General features: G+C 54.8%; 1 protein-coding gene across 5 annotated transcripts in view; it reads right to left on the reverse strand.

The window, feature by feature from the left end:
- Positions 1-19,199, reverse strand: part of FBLN2 (fibulin 2) — an 84,687-nt gene that overhangs the window by 40,167 nt on the left and 25,321 nt on the right. For 4 of the 5 annotated variants that reach the window (XM_059161862.1, XM_059161861.1, XM_059161863.1 and 1 more), the window contains one exon: positions 15,922-17,277. In XM_059161862.1, coding sequence (XP_059017845.1) covers positions 15,922-17,218 — 1,297 coding nt within the window. In that variant the 5' untranslated portion in view covers positions 17,219-17,277. The remainder of the gene's footprint in view (positions 1-15,921; positions 17,278-19,199) is intronic. The other variant, XM_059161864.1, reaches the window with a different exon arrangement.

Raw genomic sequence — 19,199 nt, forward strand, 5'->3', positions numbered from 1 at the left:
TCCAGTTGGCAAAGATGCGGGGCAACTGGAACACTCACTCACTGCTGTGGGGATGCAAACTGGTGGTATACTTTGGAAAAATGGCCATGTCACGTTCCACTCCCATGTATATACCCAACATGAATGCCTACATCATCCAAAAGACTCCATTAAGAACGTTCACAGCAACTGTCCTCATTACAGCCAAAAACTGAAAATAGCCCAAGTGTCCTCTCATGCTAGAATAGATTAATAAACCATGATTTATTCTGACAATGGAATAATACAGAGCAGTCTTTTTAAATGAACCACTGCGACAACTGTAGGCAACAACATGGGTGTCAAACATATTATCTTGAGCTAAAGAAGTTAAATGCAAAATACCACATGGCTCCCATTTTACAACAAACAAACAAAAAACAAAACAAAACAAAAAAGCCCTCAAGCGTAGGCAAGAAGGTGGAAAAAGTCAGCATCGTGGTTTCCATGAGGGAGGGAGAGCAGAAATGGCTAAGAAGGGGCCCCAGGAAAACTCTGGAATGCTTGAAGTGTTTTAGATCTTGATCTCAGTGGAGCTGCCTAGGCGTCTTCATATGTGAAAATCCACTGAGCTGTTCTATTAAGATCCGTGTGATTCACATCAATTACACTCCATAAAGAGTATAATAAATAAAAATACAAAAATAAGAAGTTGTCAGGGGAGTACTGTTAGACTAATCAAGATTTAAATGGCATCTACAGCATACGTCAGCACAAGGTTTTAGAGAGAAGAAAACTCAGGCGATGTAACAACACAGATAAGCTAGATAACATCTAACCGGCCTTGATTAGAGGGGACTTGACAAAAGGAGCTCTGCAATGCACTCTGGGGGCAGGTGGGGAAATAAATAGGACTATGGTCTGAGAATCAGATGGCATTAGGGATTACTAACTGTATTAAGTGCAGGGTCCCAGTATGTACTAATATGAGAGAAGGCCTTTATTTTTTAGAGTTGTACCATATATATAGTGTCACGATTGAAAGGTCTCCATCACACACACACGCGTGTGCACACACACTCACACCTCATCTCGAATGAGAAAGAAGAGCAAGACCTGAACAGTCATGGGCCTGAAACTTCTTCCCTGAGCCCCTGCCCCTTACAGCAGCCCCACCAAGGGTCCATCCCGGCTGCCCGGAGTGTGCTGGGTTCCGGTGGAATCCTGGGGTGTGGGGGTGTTGTGGTTGGTGGAGCCACAGGTATGGGGACTCTTTGGTGGGCTTAGTCAACACAGAGGGGCTATGAGGCCCCATGCACGTGGCTGCAGCATCATCTTTGGGAAGCTCTGTGGGGGTGGTAGGTGAGCAGCAGGATGACCCGTGCAAAGGAGGGCCCTACCGTCCCCAGTTTCCCAGGGAGCCAGGAGTAGGATGGGGGGTGTACCTGTCCTCTGCATTTTAACTAGACTTTTCCACTTAGAATTTTCCAGCTGATGACAAGTTGACTCCATGGAAAAAAGGAGAAAAGTAGAACAGGCTGCCCTGATCAAGAACAGCACAAAAACTCTTGACAAGCTCAGTTCTGTTCAGAGAGAGTGTGTGGAACTGGCCTCACTTTTAGAGGAAACCACCCTAGGGAGAGTCACCAGACACACAGAAACCGGACGCAAACTCTGAAAAACTGAACGGGACCATCCCCCTGTCTGAGATAATAACCTTCCCAGAAAAAGGACAGGACAAAGATCCAAATGCTGGAACCCAAGAGTGGACAGCTCACATTCTAAGAATGAACCAGTCCCTGAAGATCACTCCAGAGTTAGATCATGGCCTACAGCTTTCTAAAACAGGGCCCGTGACCAAGAGCGGATGCCCATGAGGGCCCCTCACCCACAGGTGACCTTCATCTAAAAGGAGGGTTGTCCCTCCCTCCACTCAGGCTCACCCCAGGCTACTGGCCACGTCCACCGCCAGCTGAAGCTCACGATGGCACCCAATCCCTGAGCAAGACTCCTCCCTCCCTGTGCTCTGGGAGGGGGCCTCTCCCAGCCCCCAAGCCCAGTGTGGTCTTCCAGTATCACTCAAATCTCAAACCAAAGGCACCGACTATCAGAACTTCATCAAGACACTTTGGGACATGCTCTGTTCTGCCTCAAAAGAACTGTGAATTGTATCTCCCTCATTATGAGTTGAAGAAACTTGCTGCCACCTACAAGACTGTACTTTTTGCTCAAAAAGGTTTGATGGAATTCTGGTTCTAAGGAAAACATTTTGTTTTATACATGATTCTTATCAGTGACTTCATTCTACTTCCCTGGTCTTTCTGGATAGTTCAATTTAATTACCAGTAATTATCGTACATATGTAGTTTAGTAAGAGAAGATGTTTAACTATAAGGCAGTTTTAGTTTCCCCAGGCCAGTTTTTTTCTATAAGAGAAATGTAAACATTTATTTTTCACCTTAATAAAGAGGGATTGGTTAAAGAATTACAGAAATTAGGGGCGCCTGGGTGGCTCAGTGGGTTAAGCCACGCCTTCGGCTCAGGTCTCAGGGTCATGAGATTGAGTCCCGCATCGGGCTCTCTGCCCAGCAGGGAGCCTGCTTCCCCCCCCTCTCTCTCTCTGCCTGCCTCTCCATCTACTTGTGATCTCTCTCTGTCAAATAAATAATAAAAAAGAATTATAGAAATTAAAACATCACATAAAAATTGGATTTTTTTTTCCTCCTCCTCTTTGAGGCAAACAGAAACAGGGCACCAGCAAGGTTTTCTGCAAAGCCCCAGGTGGTGACGCTGACACAGAGGTCCAGCCTAGGGAAGAGACAGGGAGTACCCAGGGATGGGTCACCAGACGAGGGGGAGGGGCCAGGAATCTGGGACCACAGGCTCTCAGTTTTCCCAAGGGGGATACCACAGGACCAGGCTGGGGTCCTTCCAGAGCCAAATTCCCAGTGACTTCACCCAGCAACTTTGCATTTCTCTTAAGTGACGTGGGACTGCAGCCCCATCAGATCCCAACCCCACATAGACCTTTACCACATTTCTCCCCAACCCCCAAGTAGCTTGGTTCTTGGTCCCCTGCAGCCTGCACCATAACTCAATATTCAGTGGGCAATGAGCACATCCCGGGGGCCCAGGAGAGGTGAGCTGACACCGCCATTCTGTACCAGCCAGAAAACCCCACCAGAACCCTGCTGTCCTTCCACTGGGAGAACAATCTCATGCAAGTCCCTTGGCCCATCTGGTCCCACATCCAGGCTTTAGGGGTCATGTGATGACAAACAGGGAATCATGAGGCCTTCCTTGGGCACCTCCCCACCCACCCACCTACTGCCCACCTGCTGCCCACCTGCTGAGCAGGGCAACTCAATGGGGGAAGAAACAGAAACCCAGCAGACCTCTAATCAGGTTTCCACCTCTGGCCCAGACCTCTGTCTGGCATGCCAGATGCTCATGGTCACTGTCAAGGCTGTGTCTCTACCTGAGTATCAGCCACCGGCTCCAAACCCTCCAGAAAAAGACCATGAGTAGCCCTGGCCTACAGACTTGGGGGCACCCCCTCAGGAAGCACAGCCCCAAACCAAACCTGGGAGGTGAGGCATCCTGGAGAGATCCTAATCCCTCCCCAGCCACAGTCTACGTGGCCATCATCCACAAAACCTGCTCCTGTCCCCATCTGTCCCACACCTGCGTCCCACTGCTCTCTGCTGGCAGAAGCTGAGCGGAAGGGGCAGCAGCACAGATCCCCAGGCAGGCGTGGCCACCTCGACCAAAGTCCACAGCACCGTGAACCCCAGCTCTTGCCAGGCTCCTCTCCAGGCCCAGGAGCAACACCTTCCATGGCTGCCAGCACAAGCGCCACACCAGTCTCTGCGGGTCCCCAGCCCCGCCCACACTGTGCTTGTGGCCTCTTCACGACACACTCTTCAGTCACCCTTTGCAAGGACCATCTGTTCCCGGTGCTTTGACTCCACTGGGCTGGAGGTCAGGGCTGGGGGCCCATGTTCTGAGCTCACGGGGGTTTTGGCCAGCCCCTCACCCACCTCTGGGCCTCCGGGTCCCAGCTGGGCAATTAGGGGTGGTAAGGAGTAGGGAGACTGAACTGTGGCAGCGAACTGGCACTCCCTGCCTCCTTTACTGGTACTTCAGTGTATCTGAATGAGCTGCCAACATTTACAAATTGGGAGATTTCATAGAAAATTCCAGATCCCTGGCTTCTTTTAGAAAACCCGAAGTTATAGGCCACACTGGGCCTCCCTGCCCCAGGGCACCAATCAGAGCTGGGGAGCAGCTGCCCCCACATTCCAGGCGCCTTCCTGGTCCCACGGTCTGCACAGCCCCTGTGTGGCCCCGTCAGCCGGCGGCTCCTATCCTCCAGCTACCCCACTGCCAGCGTCTGACTTTGCTCCCCCATCCTGTGTGTTCCACAAGTCTGCTTGTGACAGCAGGTACACACACTCCAGGCTGGGGGGGAGTGTTCTGCTTCCTGGTTCCGAGCACGGTGCCCATTAGCACGTTGGGGCTGAGTGGGGCAGATGGCAGGGGGGGGGGGTGCCAGTGAAACAAGACATCTTCTGTCACTCTCCACCTCCTTCCTACCCCCCTCTCAGGAGCCAGGGGCTCTCTGCGCCCAGGTGGGCAGTTCCCTGCAACCAGATTCCACTCTTCAGCCTCCTCCACCCTTCCCCCACATGTATCCCAGGGAACCCGAGATTCCAAAAACTCTGTGCCTGGGGCTGAGGGCACAGGCAGAGCTTGGGGCCTGCAGACCCCACCCTGGGTCCTTGGTGCCCCATGTGGATCTGTGACACCGGCAGTGCTGGAGTCCCTGACTGCTGGCCACAGGAGCTACACGCTCATACCAGGCAACTGGGCAGACCCAGCGGGGTGGTCAGAGCAAAAGGCTGAGAGTCAGTGGTCGGCAAATGTCTGCTGGCTTCATCAGCACCCTCAGTGACCCTGGACAAGTCGCTTCACTTCCCTCTGCCTCAGTTACCTCCCTTGTAGTGACGAGGAGGGGGTGTCATGAGGCTCAACACACCAACACAGGTCAAGTGACCAGCACAGCAACTGCCTTATCATGACCGCTTCCCGACGCAGGCCAGTCCCGTGAGGGTGAAAGACGAGACCATGTGCAGACCCAGGGAGGGCGCCTCCTCCCCGTCTCTGGGATATCGGCCACCCGGTCAGGCTGTGCCCCTGAAGACAAGACCTTAGGATCAGGGCGTCTGCTGACTCAGCTGGCAGGTGTTGGGAGAGAAGTGTGGAGTGGGGAAGGAAGGGCCAGGGAGGACCCCTGTCCTGCCCATCTGGAGGCAGCTAAGAGTGACAGCCCGGGGTGGGGCACAGGAAGTGAATTCCCCCACCCAACCCAACTAGGCCTGGCCCCTCGGCTTTTTCACCAGCAGGGACAGCTCCTGGCCACAGAAAAGACACAATCTGTTCACTGAAGCACAAAGGCAAGTCCGCAGGCCCAGCCCCCAGGGTGCAGTGGCCCTCTGACATCAGGAAGACAGGAACTCAGTCCCAAGTGGCTGACCTTCCTAGTGCTGCTCCTCTCCGTAATCCTGCGGTGGTAAGGTCACTCTCCCATCTTACAGATATGGACACTGAGGCTCAGTGAGTCAACCGCCTGAGGTCACGCAGCCAACATAGAGGGGCAGGATTCACACCAAGGATTTTCCCTCTGAGGACTGAGCTGGCTTATTATCCTCAGTGCCACTGGCCCTGAGCCCATTTTCCCAGTATGTGGACCCAAGGAGGGCCCCGCAGAAGAACCTCAGCCCACATAATGCTAACCTTGGTCTACAGAGGCCTCCTCTGTAAGGCCCCAGATGCTGCGGGACAAAGGACACAGAGGACACAAACTCCTGGCCGGGCTTGGGGGAGGCACTGGCAGGCAGGCAAACTGACACTGCTCTCAGGAGAGCCCTGAGCACAGACCTCTCAGCTCCAGTTCGCTGAGGCACCAAGGATTCTGGAAGGCTCAGGGTACAGGAGGCCAAAGGGCTTGGTTAGTCCTCAGGCCAGTCTCATCTGCTGTCTCGGGCTCAGTGTATAAACAGGAGGCAGCCCAGAGCGCAAAGGCCATTGCCTTCCTGACAGAGACCCGAGGCCTGGAATCCACACCCAGGGCACCAGCTGTGAGCAAAACTTGCTGGGAGACAGACCCCAGCACCCAGTGCCCAACACCAGCCTTCTTCAAACTGAGAACAGAGCTATAGAAAAGAGCCCTCAGAAAGCCCATTTCACAGACAAGAAAACGGAGGCTCAAGCAATAGCATGATTTGCCTAAGGTTACATAGCTAGCGAGGGGCAGAGCCAGTGCAAACCTTGGGAGCTCTGTACCAGGCCTACCAAAGGAGGCAAGCAAGAAATCCAGACATGCCTTAAGCATCAGCAGACCCGGGTTCAGACCACTTATTTGCTGCTGGGCCACGGACCAGGCCAGCATTTCAGCCACCCCCCAACCCCAGTGGGAAGGGACTCACTGTAAAGTCGTGTGGGGCCTAAGTGAAATGAGGTCCATGGAGCACCCAGCCCAGGACCAGAATTCTCCCAGTCCCAATTCTCCTCCCATCCTGTACGCACACCCTTCAACATGACTTCCCAGCAAATCCCAGCAAGAGGAGCCTCTGAACCTGGGCTGGTCTCCCAACTGTCCGGCTACAAAATGGGGCATTAGAAACGGTGCTAAGTTGTTCTGGACCCAGGCCTAAGAATCCTGTGTGCTTCTTTTCGTTCACCTAGAGCCCCGTTTCTGGGGTGAGAACAAGCCAGGGCAAACCAGCTTGAAGAGGTCAGAGAGCAGAGAGTAGAGATAAGCCATCCTGGAAGAGGCCGCCCCACACCCACCAGCCCTGGCAGAGCTGCCAGCCAACCACAGACACTCACAAGCAAGAGCCCAGCTGCCATCCCCCAATCCCAGCTCGGGACAGCAGAGCCTGTCTGCCCCGTGCACTTGGCAGTGATAATGAGAGTTTACTGTGGGATGGCTTGCTGCTCACGTTACCATGGCAATAGATCATTCATACCATGACCAAGTTGTGTCCCAAGCACAAGGACTGGCACAGGTTTGGCAAGAGAGCCGGAAAGACCAGGTGGCAGCTCCATGCCGTGTTGGTGGGAGCATGGCCAGACTTGCTGGGGAACCCTTGGCCAAAATCGGGGATGGGGAGAATTAAATACATGTGTTAACGAAAACCACCCTGAGACACCATCTTCCCCCTCCAAGGCTGGCCATGCTGAGAACATTTTATAGCACCCTGCTTCAATTTCTCCTTAGCGCCCAGCACCATCTCATGTAGATTTTACACATTCGTGGGACTGACTGCGTGCTTCCCAAGCCTGCCAGAGTGGACCCTCCACAAGGGATGGGAATTCCATCGGTTTTGGATACGGTGCTCTGTCCCCAGCACTTGGAATAATGCAATAAATACTTGTTCAATAATGAGGAAATGCATTCTCATGTATTACGGATATGGGCCAAAATCTGGCACAGCTTTCAAAGGACAAGCTAATGTCTGCGGAGGGGATAAACATGCTGAGCACTGAGCACACTGGAGCCAGCGATCATCCAAAGCTTGGTTCTAGCAGGTGCACAGAAACATGCTTCCTGATGGTCCTAGGCTGGAAACAACACCAGCACCCCTTCACAGGAGAATAAACAACAAAACTGGGGTCCATCCATATGACAGAGCACCTCTCGGCAATCAAAAGGACCAGCCCCAGTGTGGGTAACATGGCCAACCTCAGAAGCCAGATGTGAAAGAGAACAGACTCCTCTGGTTCCCTTCAGAAAACTCCAGGAACAGAAAACTAACATCTGCTGTTAGAAGTCAGGGCAGTGGTTCCCCAGGACAGGCACTGAAGGGGTGACCTGGCTTGTGATCTGAGTGGCTGCCCCATGGGTGTGTTCCATTTGTGAAAATGTGTTACTGAGTCGTATGCTTCTGGTAAGTTCTATTGATTTTACTTCAATGAGTTCACAAAAAATACACAAAGAAATGCATATGCATACTGACCCAGCACTCTGTACCAGGGCACAGCATAAAGATATTCACTTAGAACACTGCTTTTTAACAGCAAAAGGCTAGTAACAACTAGAACATCTGTCAGTAGGGACCAAAAAGAAAAGCCGGAACACGGGGACAGTGACATGCTGGCTGGTAAGGGAACTCTCTGCATAAAGATAAGGAGTCCCAAGATATGTTGTCAGAGAAAAAAAGCACAGGGCAGAATAGTGTGCATAAAATGCTAGTATTTATGGACTGACTGGTGGTTCTCAAGTGTGGTCCCAGGCCCTGGAGGGTCCCTGAGGTCTTTCCAGGCATCCAGGAGATCAGCACTATTTTCAGAACAACACAACAACATCAGTTGCCTTCTTCATGCTTTTTCTCCCATGAGCATATGGCAGCGTCTTCCAGAAACAACATGACATTGTGGCGATGTCATCACTTTAATGGCTAATGGAATGTGTGCTTGTGTGTTTTGTGTTTTCTAGAATTTTTTAAAGGAAGCTCATGACAGATGATCAACATCACAAGTCAGAAAAATGCAAATCAGAACTGCAGTTGGATACCAACCACTTCACAGACACTAGGATGGCTATACTCAAAAAGGCTCAGCAGCAAGAGGTGCCTGAGTGGTTCAGTCTGCTAAGCGTCCGACTTGATTTTGGCTCAGGTCGGGATCTCAGGGTCATGAGATGGAGCCAGGCATGGGGCTCTGCCCTGGAGCTCTAAGCATGGAGTCTGCTTACGATTCTCTTCACTCTCGCCCTCTGCCCCTCCCCTCCTCTGGGGGGGAAAAAAAACATAAAGGCAGACAGTAACAAGTGTTGGCAAGGATGTGGAAAAGTTGGAACCCTCATGCACTGTCAACAAGAGTGCCAAATGGTGCTGGGGAAACCGGCTGGCAGCTCATCTGGTGATTAAACATACAGTCACCAGGTGACCCAGCAGCTCTACTCCCGGGAATATTACCAAGAGCAACAGAAACCTCTGTCCGCACGAAAGCACGTACACAAGTGTCAGTGTCAGCAGTCCTCATGAGGGCCAGAAGGTGCGAACACTTCAATCGTCGGTGGATGAATGGGTGAAAAACAAAGTGCAACCACCACACGGAAAGCTCCTCAGTCAGAGAAAGGCACAAAGTAGTGACGCCTGCCACAATGCGGACGAACCTTGGAAGCATTATGCTAAGTGACAGAAGACAGTCCCCGAAGACGACCTCTTACATGACTTCGTGTCCAGGAATGTCCAGAATATGTGACTCCACAGAGACAGTGAGGAGCTTGGTGGTGGCTGGGGGCTGGAGAAGGAGGAAAGGGGAAGTGGCTGCTACCAGGTGTGGGGTTTCTTTGGGGAGTGATGACAATGTTCTGAACTTGGGCACAAGTGATGCCGGTACAACTCTTACAAAAGCTACTGAATTATACACTTTAAGGGGGGGCTTTATGGTACGTGACTGTATCTCAGTAAACCTGTTCTGAAAGGGAAAGAGAGGGAGGGAGGGAGGAATGACGGACGGACGGAAGGGTAAGGGAAGGAGGGAGGCAGCGAGGCAGGGAGGGAAAAGAAAAGAAAAGAAAAAAAAGAGAAGAAGAAAAATAAAAAGATAACATAGTTTTAGAGAAACTACCACAGGCCTAGCCTTGGCCCCTGCCCCATTTCTTCCAAGTGCTCTATGGTCTGGGGCAGGTAAACACAGGGAGGGCTCAGCTAGGGCCACTCAGACCCACTCATGGCTCCAGGTCCCCTGTGAGAGCCATGAGCCCACCCCCCCACTGGGAGCCTGCATCCCCCTGCCTGGCTCTCCGATGACCTCCAGAAAAGCCCCTCCCACCACCAGATGCCAGTTTCTCTTCCATAAAATAGAATGACCACACAGACTACAGGGTAAAAACTCTATGCACCGACAGGTACCCCCAGTATAGGACCCAACCCAGCTGCCAACCAGGGCCAGACCGCTGATGAAACCAAGGACAGCCAACCCCACAGAACACGGAGCACCTACGCAGTCCAAAGGGCAGAGAGCCTCCGCTCAACAACCTCGATGGCCAGCAGCACATGGGCCAGTTGTGCCCACAACTGCCAATTTTCCAGGAAAGACAGAGAGCTGAAATTTACATGAAATCTTCTAATTTCAAAATAGTCACAGCAAAATTCTACGGCTTACAACGCTGCTCTGCAGAAAGAAGTTAGCAGGTGACAGAGGAGAGCCACGTGTGCCGTAACAGGACAGCAGGCCCAAGTGCAGGTGACACTGGCCCATGTCCTCGCTCCATGCAGGCCTCGCTCCTGACCATGCTCATTCTCACTACAGCCTTGGGCACTCGCAACCATGCCATCTGGCCAATAAGGAAATGGGGGCTCAGAGGGGTGACGTCCTGGGCCCCAGATCATACAACGAGCAAGTGGGGGGCTTCAGACCAGGGTCTTACTGTGGATGTGGGGAGCCAGGGCCCCCGGTTTGCCTGTCTTATTGCTCTCCACAGGACCCACCCAGCCCGAAACAGTCACAGACCCCATTTCCAGCCCCTGTGGTTAGGGTTGAGCCCAGGAAGGGCTGGCCAGGCCCTCCTGTGAGCTCTCCTGCCACAGCCTCCACAGGCTGCCTCCATCCCCTGCCTGCTCCAGGAGCCTGGGGCTCTAGTAGGAGGTGATTCTGTTGCATGGGTTGGGGGCTCAGATGTCCAGAATCCCAGCCTGGCTCCCTTAGGCCCCACACAAGTTAAAATCTCCCATAGGCCAAGACTGGAAAAGAGAGGGCAGGATGAGCAAGGATCCTCTGGGGAATGAGGACAGGAGAATCTGGGCAAGTCCCTCTCTCCTGTGTCCCAGCAGCCACAGCCTGGTGATTCTGGGAGGGGGGGTGGAGGCACTGGGAGTGGTGCTGGACACCCACAGATGCTGGAGAGGCCCACTGCTAGTCCTTTGTTCTCCTGCAGCACTCCCTCTGGGAGTCACCAGATAAGATCATACTGGCCTCCTGCCTTACAACTTCAATGGCTCCCCACTGCTTTTGGGACAAAGACCCAAATCTTCATCTTGAGGATCAACACCACTGTGGCCCCTATACCCTCCCCAGCCTCATACCAACCGCACAGCCTCCTTTCAATCTAATTCGATCCTTCCAGCTACAGGGCCCCTGCATGTGCTGTGTCCTCTGCCTGGAGCACTGTTCCCTCTCTGCTTGCCACCTGCCGTGGAGTCAACAAGGCCTCATGCTCAAACATCACCTCCCCCAGTAAGCCTTCCCTGATCCCCAGAAGTCAGATCCCTGAGAGATAGGTTTAGATAGCATACCCACCTCCTTTCTCAGCCCTGGTCACAGCTCAGAACATCACACCCATTTGACTCCGGGCTATCTCCCCCACTAACCCGTGAGCTCCCCGAGGGCACGGACTGGGCTGGGCTTTGTTCCACACTGCACATTCAGCCACTGTCATAGCCCACACACACCAGGCACTCAGAAATGACAGGGATGAAGACACGAAGAAATACGAGGGAAACCTGGATCCACCGCTCCCGCACGTGTGTTCTCAGACAAGGGATCTGATTCCTCTGCTGTAAACCAAGTCGGTGGTGGTGAGGATTAAAGGGGTTAATTATCACAGCACGCTTATAATGGTGCCCGCGCAAGACACAAGCATGACAATGTCTGCACTTGGTAGAGTTACTTGAGTTTTAAAGTTTCTCTGTTAGCCAGAATGTCAGAAAATCCAAGGACCCCTGCCCTGCAGAACCTGGTTACATGGGTTCCAAGGAAGGGGGCCCCTTACCTGCCACATGGTCTGGGGGGCCCACAGAGGTCAGCTGGAGCCTTTCCCGGGAAGGAGAAAATCCGCCTTCCAGAGGGCCAACCCTGCCCCAGGGCTCCCTCCCTTGGGGCCCAGCAGTCTCCTGGTTCCCTCGGTCATGCCAGTCCAGTGGCAAAAGGGGTGGGCATGCTCACAAAGCCCCCTGAGTGACAACAGACTTCAGACCCCTTCTCCCCAGCCCAGGGAGCCGGGCATATGGCTTCCATTAGGCCACATCTGGACATGCTCAGAGGCAGCCAGGATCCCTGGCACAGCTCCGGCTCAGAGACAAGACCCCCACCCCAGCCGGTCCTGGGGCAATGGCTGGAAACCTCCTTCTCCAGGCCCCAGGGCTGCCATGGCAACATAGCTGGGGGTCATTTCCGGCTCCATGGTCCTCCTCTCCGCCGGCCCCACTGGCAAGCAGGGCAGAGCTACCTCCCCAGCTCCTCTGCACTGAGGGCCCCTCCATCACTTGAGATGCCCCTGCCCTCGCCCCCAGAAGGTCCCCACTTCCCAAAGGATGCTCCATCAGGGCTCCCTGGCCCCCACCCATCAGGCTTCCCACCACCCACACTTCCTGGGCAGCGTGTACTACTTTATGGCCACGAAGAAATCTGTGTGTGTGTGCCTATCCACTGAACACCCTCCTGCCCCGAGGAGACCTCAGGAAGGGAGAGGCTGCGCTGGCCTCATTCACAGGCACAGCCCCCAGTGCAGAGAGGGTAGGCCACAGACATCTGTTGAGGAAATAAACAGGTAGAATGAAGAGTGGAGGGTGAGAACCAGTAGCTAACATTTTTAATTACTCAGCAAGGGCTAAGCTTCCTGCCGAGCACTGGACATGAATCAGCTCCTCTCTTCAAGACATCCCCACGAAGCAGGAGCCTCCCCGTTGCTGATGGATGGAGGAAAGGAGGCACAGAACGGTAAGCCACTAGCCTGAGTTGTGCAGGGAGTGGAGCAGAGCTCATGAGCTGGCAGGGGATGGCTGGTCCCAGGGTGAGGAGGGGAGGAAAGATGGATGGGGGTGGTCAGTGGCAGGCCAGCCCTTGTTTATCTGGCTAGGACAAGTCCCCCTGCTCCCAACTTCCCACACCTTCCTTTCCTCGCACACCAAAAAATGCAGCTGCCTGTCCGTGCCCTGCTAATTATCTCTGGGCTTTGCGTGGGCTGGGCCCTCTGCCAGGACAGCCCTTGGATGGGAGAGGGGACACCCCATCAGAGGCCCCTGCCCCAAGGCAGCCCTCATCAAAGGCCACACCCCAAGATCCATTTGAGAAAGCACAGGGCAGAGGAGGGAAAAAAACAAAAACAAAACAGAAAAACCTAGGGCTCCTGAGAACAAAGTAAGTCTCCAAGATTCCAAAGGCCTGGAACCACAGAGAGGCCTCTGGAGCGAGAGGCGGGGGTGGGGGGTGGGGGTTGTGTCTATTTTGGAACCCCTGAGAGGCAGCAACCCAAACACACTACGTGTGCCATACTCCAAAGCCAGGCCTGCAAGCTCTCCCCGGGCACACATGTACTTCATTACAGCTCCCCCCACCCCATGCAGCCTCCCCACATCCTGTAGGCTCAGTGCTGGGTAAGGAGGATTCCACTGAAGCCCACTGCCCTGGATCCAGCCCACCAACTCCCACTGTGTGACCTGGGGACACAAGCCACACCTCTCTGACCTTGATGTGCTTGGTTTTCAAGAAGAACCCCCACCTCCACAGCTTGTAGGAAGGATCAGAAATGGGGTCTGGCACCTAGGAGGTACTCACTCGGCAAAGGTGAGTTCTATGCCCCACTCTCCATGATGGTGCTGGAAGGAGAACCATCTGGGCTGGGTCGGGGGAGCTGATCCTCCCACCAGGTCGGGAGGAGCCTGCAGTCTCACCCTTCCCTACATGTGCACGGGCTTTGCACACAGTCTATGTCCAATGAGGGCTGGAGTACTTGACTGATGGGAAAAACGGGGCCCAGGACAGTTAAGAGACCAAGGCCACAGAGCTGTGGGCAGCAGCAAGGTAGGTATATGGGAATGCTGCAGAAATCCTGGACCCTCCTCATACCCCCTCCTCCCCCACCACCACCCAGACATCCCTCCCTCACAGTCCCCAGTCTGTAGACATGGGCCATGGGGGTCCAATTCTGCCTCCCCAAGGCCCACTAGGACCCAGTCACAGTTAGTGCCTAATGAAGGTTTATAGCGAAGGTTTAGGTATTAGCTTGAACAAGACACAGACTCTCAGCTATGGGGAGGGATGTCTAGACGACCAGACAACTGCTTAGGGTACCTCAGAGGTGAGGCAGGGAGCTGGAGAAGGTTAGTGGTGAGGGCATCAGACAAGGCATAAAGATTCAGGGAAGGCTTCCTAGAGGAGGTGCTGCCTGAGCTGGCTGGGAACAGTGTGAGCAAATAGGTGGGAGAAAAGGGATATGTCGGTGTAAGGTGTTCATAGGATGGCAAGGAAGCTAGGATGACCAAGGATAAGCCCCCATTGATTCACTCGTTTATTTACCTGATATTTACCAAGCACCAACTGTGTTGCTAGGCCCTGCCAGAGGCCCTTAGGTATAGCAGAGAAGATGACAGATGTGGTCCCTCCATTCATGGCACTACCATTCTACTAGGGGTGACAACATTAAACAAGTCAACTACGTGCTATCATATGAGGTATTGCTAGGAGGAATTAAAGCAGGATAAGAGGAAGGTGGAGTGCTCTTTTAACTGCGTGCTCAGAGAAGGCCTCTCTGGGGAGGTGACCTGGAAATGAGAGCATATAGAGGGAAGGAATGAGCCACATGGACACCTCAGAGAGCATTTCAAGAGGAGGTGTAAAGTGCAAAGGCCCTGGAGCTTCAGGGTACCTGAAAGGGGCTAGGAAGCCAGTGCTAAGCAGGTCAATAGGGACTGAGTGTTTAGGCCCCACTTCCAACTTTGTATGTTAAAACCCAAATTGGCGGGAGGCAGTCAGTTAAGCATCTGCCTTTGGCTCAGGTCATGATCCCGGGGACCTGGGATGGAACTCCGCACCAGGCAACCTGCTCAATGGAGACTCATCTTCTCCCTCTCCTTCTGCCCCTCCCAGCCCTGCTCATGCGCTCTCTCTCAAATAAATAAACAAAATTTTTTAAAAACCTGATAGGGATGGTATGTGGAGATGAACCTTTGGGGATATAATTAGGCCATGGGGGTGGATCCCTCATGATGGGATCAGTGCCCTTCCAAGAAGAGACACAAGAAAACTTGCTCCCTCTCTGTGTATCTCAGTGAGATGCACCCTCATCTCTCATGCAAGGACACAATGAGCAGATGGCCATCTGCAAACCAGGAAGTGGGCTCTCACCAGACACCAGGTCTGCCGGCACCTTGATCTTGGCCTTCCCAGCCACCAGAACTTTAAGAAATAAATGCTTGTGGGGTAAGCCCCCCAGTCTTTGGCATTTTTCTAACAGAAACCAGAAGAGACTAAGAAAAGGGTGATGGAGAGGTGATCCAGGAGGTCATGGGCTGACCAGGGCAGAGCCTGTGATCCTGGAGAGAGCTTTGGCTTCTATTCTGAGTAGGTGGGAGCCCCGGCAGGTGCAGCACAGAGCAGGGACAAGAACGACGTGTGTGTTAACAGGAACCCTGGCTGGCGTGCATGGCAGGTCTGGTCCTAGGCTCTCACAGGGAGCCCCCAGGAGAGACCATGTCCCTTCTGCTATCAGCTCAGAGACCAAGAACACAGCCATGACCCGAGGCTACTGTCAGGAGGGGGTGGATGGAGCTGGACCAGGTCTGTGAAACTTTTCACTTCCTTCTAGGGCACCCATGGACCCCAGTGGGCCCCACCTGCACCCGAGCTGGAACCTTCCTTGAGGAACTCTAGCCCTGAGAAGGTATACCTAAGAGCCCTTCAACCATAGCCCCACCAGGTAGCCCAGCACCTACCACAACAGGGACCTCACCCTTACCCACAGTTCTGTCCCCAGGAGTGCAGCTGGGAAGAAAGCGCCATCTCAGTGCCCCCTGCCTTATAGTGTGGGGGTTGGGCTGACCATGGGTAGCCTGGCCTCACAGACCCAGCTTCCCTGGCCCCAGGCAACTTTGCAGAGCTGGGGGCCTTAACAGGGCCCTGAGGCTGTCTTTCCCTGGGCTAAGTGCCCCTGGAGGAACTAGAATGGGTTCTTACCTTCATGGTCACCTCTGGGGATAGAATGAACAGAGTTGGGGTCTGTGTCCTCCTCTGGCTGAGAATGGGGCAGAACCGGTGGCTGCTTGGGCACTTCCTGTGTGGGTGGGACCCAGGCTGCCTCTTGGGGAGATAGGGTCAGCATGGTGTGGATGCTGGGCTTCATCGTGCCCCCAGGAGAGTTCGGTGTGCCCTGTGGTGGGGGGACACTGGTCGTGCTTGACCCCAGAACAGGCACGGCTCCCTCCTGCCCAGCACTGTCAGGGGTGGCCTGTGCTTCCGGGATTAAGTTCTCTTCAGGCCCTGCCCTCGCCTCTGCCTTGTCCTCTTGGACAGGGAGACCAGGCCCAGTTGGGCCTGGAATGGGTGGTTCATCCAGCCCCCTGGGGCCACCTGCTGCCGGCTGCTCCCTGATGACCAATTCCTCGGTCTTCTCCAGCCCTTCGCCATGGCTGTCCTCTGTCACTCTCCTGGCTTGCATGGGGGCCGGGGGACCTAGAGCAGCAGCTGCCGTGGGCCTAGGGAGGGCGGCTGGCCAGGGGGTGGCCTGGAGGGCAGAGGATGGCTGACTGCCACCTCCCAGAGCAGCCGGGCCCCCGGCACCTGCCTGGAGCTCGGCCGCCAGGGCTGCTGCAGCTTCTGCCTCGACAACCTCCTGGTCGTAGCTGTAGGGGTCTTCATAGTGTCGCTCGGGGTCCCCCTCCTCCGTGTCGGAGAAGTTTCCCACGGCAGCCGCAGGCACACCTCCAGCATCCCCACGGCAGCCAGGGAGCTGGTAGCAGATGAGCTCGCCCCCTGTGTCAGGACAGTGGCAGGCCCGGCAGGGCGGCAGGTGGACAGTGTGGCCAGCAGCATACTTGCGTCCAGCGTGGACACAGCCCACCTGGCCGCACTGCGGGCAACTGTCGGCTGCCACCACAGCTTCAATGCAGTTGGGGGGCAGCTCTGGGCACAGCATGAACTGGCAGCTAATCTTGCCACCGCCCGGTGGGCAGGAGCACTCGGTGCTGCCGAAGTCCACGAAGTAGGACTGGCCGGCGGGCACGCGGCCACGCACGAAGCCACCCTGCAGGCAGTCGTAGTACTGGTAGCCCTCGCATGCACAGCCCTGCTGCACGCACATCGCGCAGCAGGCGCCCGGCTCCAGTGCCTCCTCGATGCAGTTCTCCAGCGGTGGGCACTCGACGCCCGTGCAGTCCTGCCTCGGGGCTGCCGCGCCAGCCCTTGGGCCCAGGGCCAGGGCCATGGCCAAGACCACGGCCAGCCAGGCCAACACGGGCTCCCGGGGCCACGCCATGCTCCCACAGCCGGCTCAAGGGCTGCCTTCAGTTGAACCGCCTCCTCTGCTGCGAGGCTCTGTGGGAACAGGAAAGAACAGCTGTCAGCGCCCCTGGGCCACCACACACGCGGCTGGACAGCCCCCCCAGTACAGCACATGCACGTGGCTGGGCAGCACCCCCAGTACAGCACACACACACAGCTGGACAGTGCCCCCAGTACAGCACACGCATGTGGCAGGATAGTGCCCCCCCAACTGGATGGTACGTGCGCACGCTCCTGGACATGTCCACTCAGACGCACCGCCATCGCTCACGTGCCCCAGATGTTGGCGCACAGTCATTAACGTGACCCCAACTTGGGGATGCTGACCCCTCCACCCCCCCGCCTTGTGACACAGGCCCTTTGAGTGGGAGCCTCCTGCCCACGGCCCCACAGCACCCCCAAACGCACCCCTGCACCCTCACTCAGTCACACTCATTCAGGGCATATGTCTGGTCTCTCATACCCTTGGTGACAGACACCGTGGTCTCTCACATACACAGCTACTCACGCTATCTCACACATAGGCTCATCCACATGCCAGGACGCCACAGGAAGTCACACACACACACACACACACACACACACGATCGCCCAAACGATTTCTCTCCCCACAGAAGTCCCACTCGATCCCCAGCCATCCACTGAGAGGCTGGGCGGCCAGCCAGAGGATATGGTCAGATAGATGATAGGCAGGAACAAACCCCCCTCTGAGGCCACGGCGCAGCCAGCCAAGCCCCCCACCGGAGCCCTCAGACCGCAAGGCTCAGGAACACCGCCCGACAGGAGACACCCCCCCGTCCTTGGACTACAAGCTTAGCCTCAAAGGGGCTTCCTGCTAATGTCCTCAGCTCCCTCCATGAACATTACCACCATTCCCAGAACTTTTCTAGATACCTGCTCTCCTTAACACCCCATCCCCATGTTCTGTCCACTCTCCCTCAGGAATAGCTCTCCACTCTCTACCCCTTCTCTTTGTTTCCTTGGGCCCACCCCAGACCCAGCCTCACCTCCCATCTGCCCTGGGAGATGCCCTCCCTGCCCTCCACAACCCCACTCAGCTCTTCCTCTGCAAAGCCCATGGGACCTGAGAGCAGCTGACCCCAACACGCCATGGCCCCGAGCCCCGTGGAGGCTTCCCTGCTCCAGCAAGAAAAGGGCCCCAATCCCAGTGAGAACCGCCCTCACCCTGCCCTCCCTTCCCAGACACCGGCTACTTCTCCACCCACCGCAGTGAGGCTGAGCTATTGTTTGCAGTGGCTTTGCTAAAATTGTCTGGCTTTCTAAAAAGGGGGGTGGGGGATGGGGAGAAAAAACAATAAAGTGGCTTCTCTAGCATTTTAAGTACTTGTCATTTTAAACCTATAAATATTATAATTTCAAACATTTCAACATTCAAACAATGTAACAATAACTTCATAAAAGTTTCTGAGAAGAGGAGAGAGGGAGCAGGGAGCAGAGTCACCACTGTGTCAAGAGGAAAGCGGCTTCAGGCTCAAGCATCCACCCCGCCCCAAACCCCTCCCCCAAGCAATGCCCCGGACAGGGCTAGCAGACAGGACTGGAGTGGAGTGCAAGGACCTGAGTCGAGGAGGGCAGTGACAGTGACTCAGCACCCAGCACAGCGAGACAAGGAGGTCGGCCTCTGCCAGCCAGTCAACCAGAACGGACTCAACAGGTCCTATGTGCCATGCACCTCTAGAATTGGGGGCTTCTCCAAAAATAAGACAGCTCCATGGCCATTCCACCAGTGCAGAGTCTCTGATGTGGGGAAGCAAGTAATACACCCACAGCAAAGCCCAGATGACGAATACCCGGCAGTAACAAGGACAATGAAGAAATAAATGACAGAAAGCAAGGAAGTGGAATAGGAAGTGACTAGGGCTGCGGGAAAGCCCATTTTAGCCAGGATGATCAAGCAAGGCTTCTCTAAAGAACTGCCACTTCATCTGAGACCT

Source organism: Mustela lutreola, chromosome 2 (genome assembly GCF_030435805.1).
Source record: "Mustela lutreola isolate mMusLut2 chromosome 2, mMusLut2.pri, whole genome shotgun sequence".
Lineage (NCBI taxonomy): Eukaryota > Metazoa > Chordata > Mammalia > Carnivora > Mustelidae > Mustela > Mustela lutreola.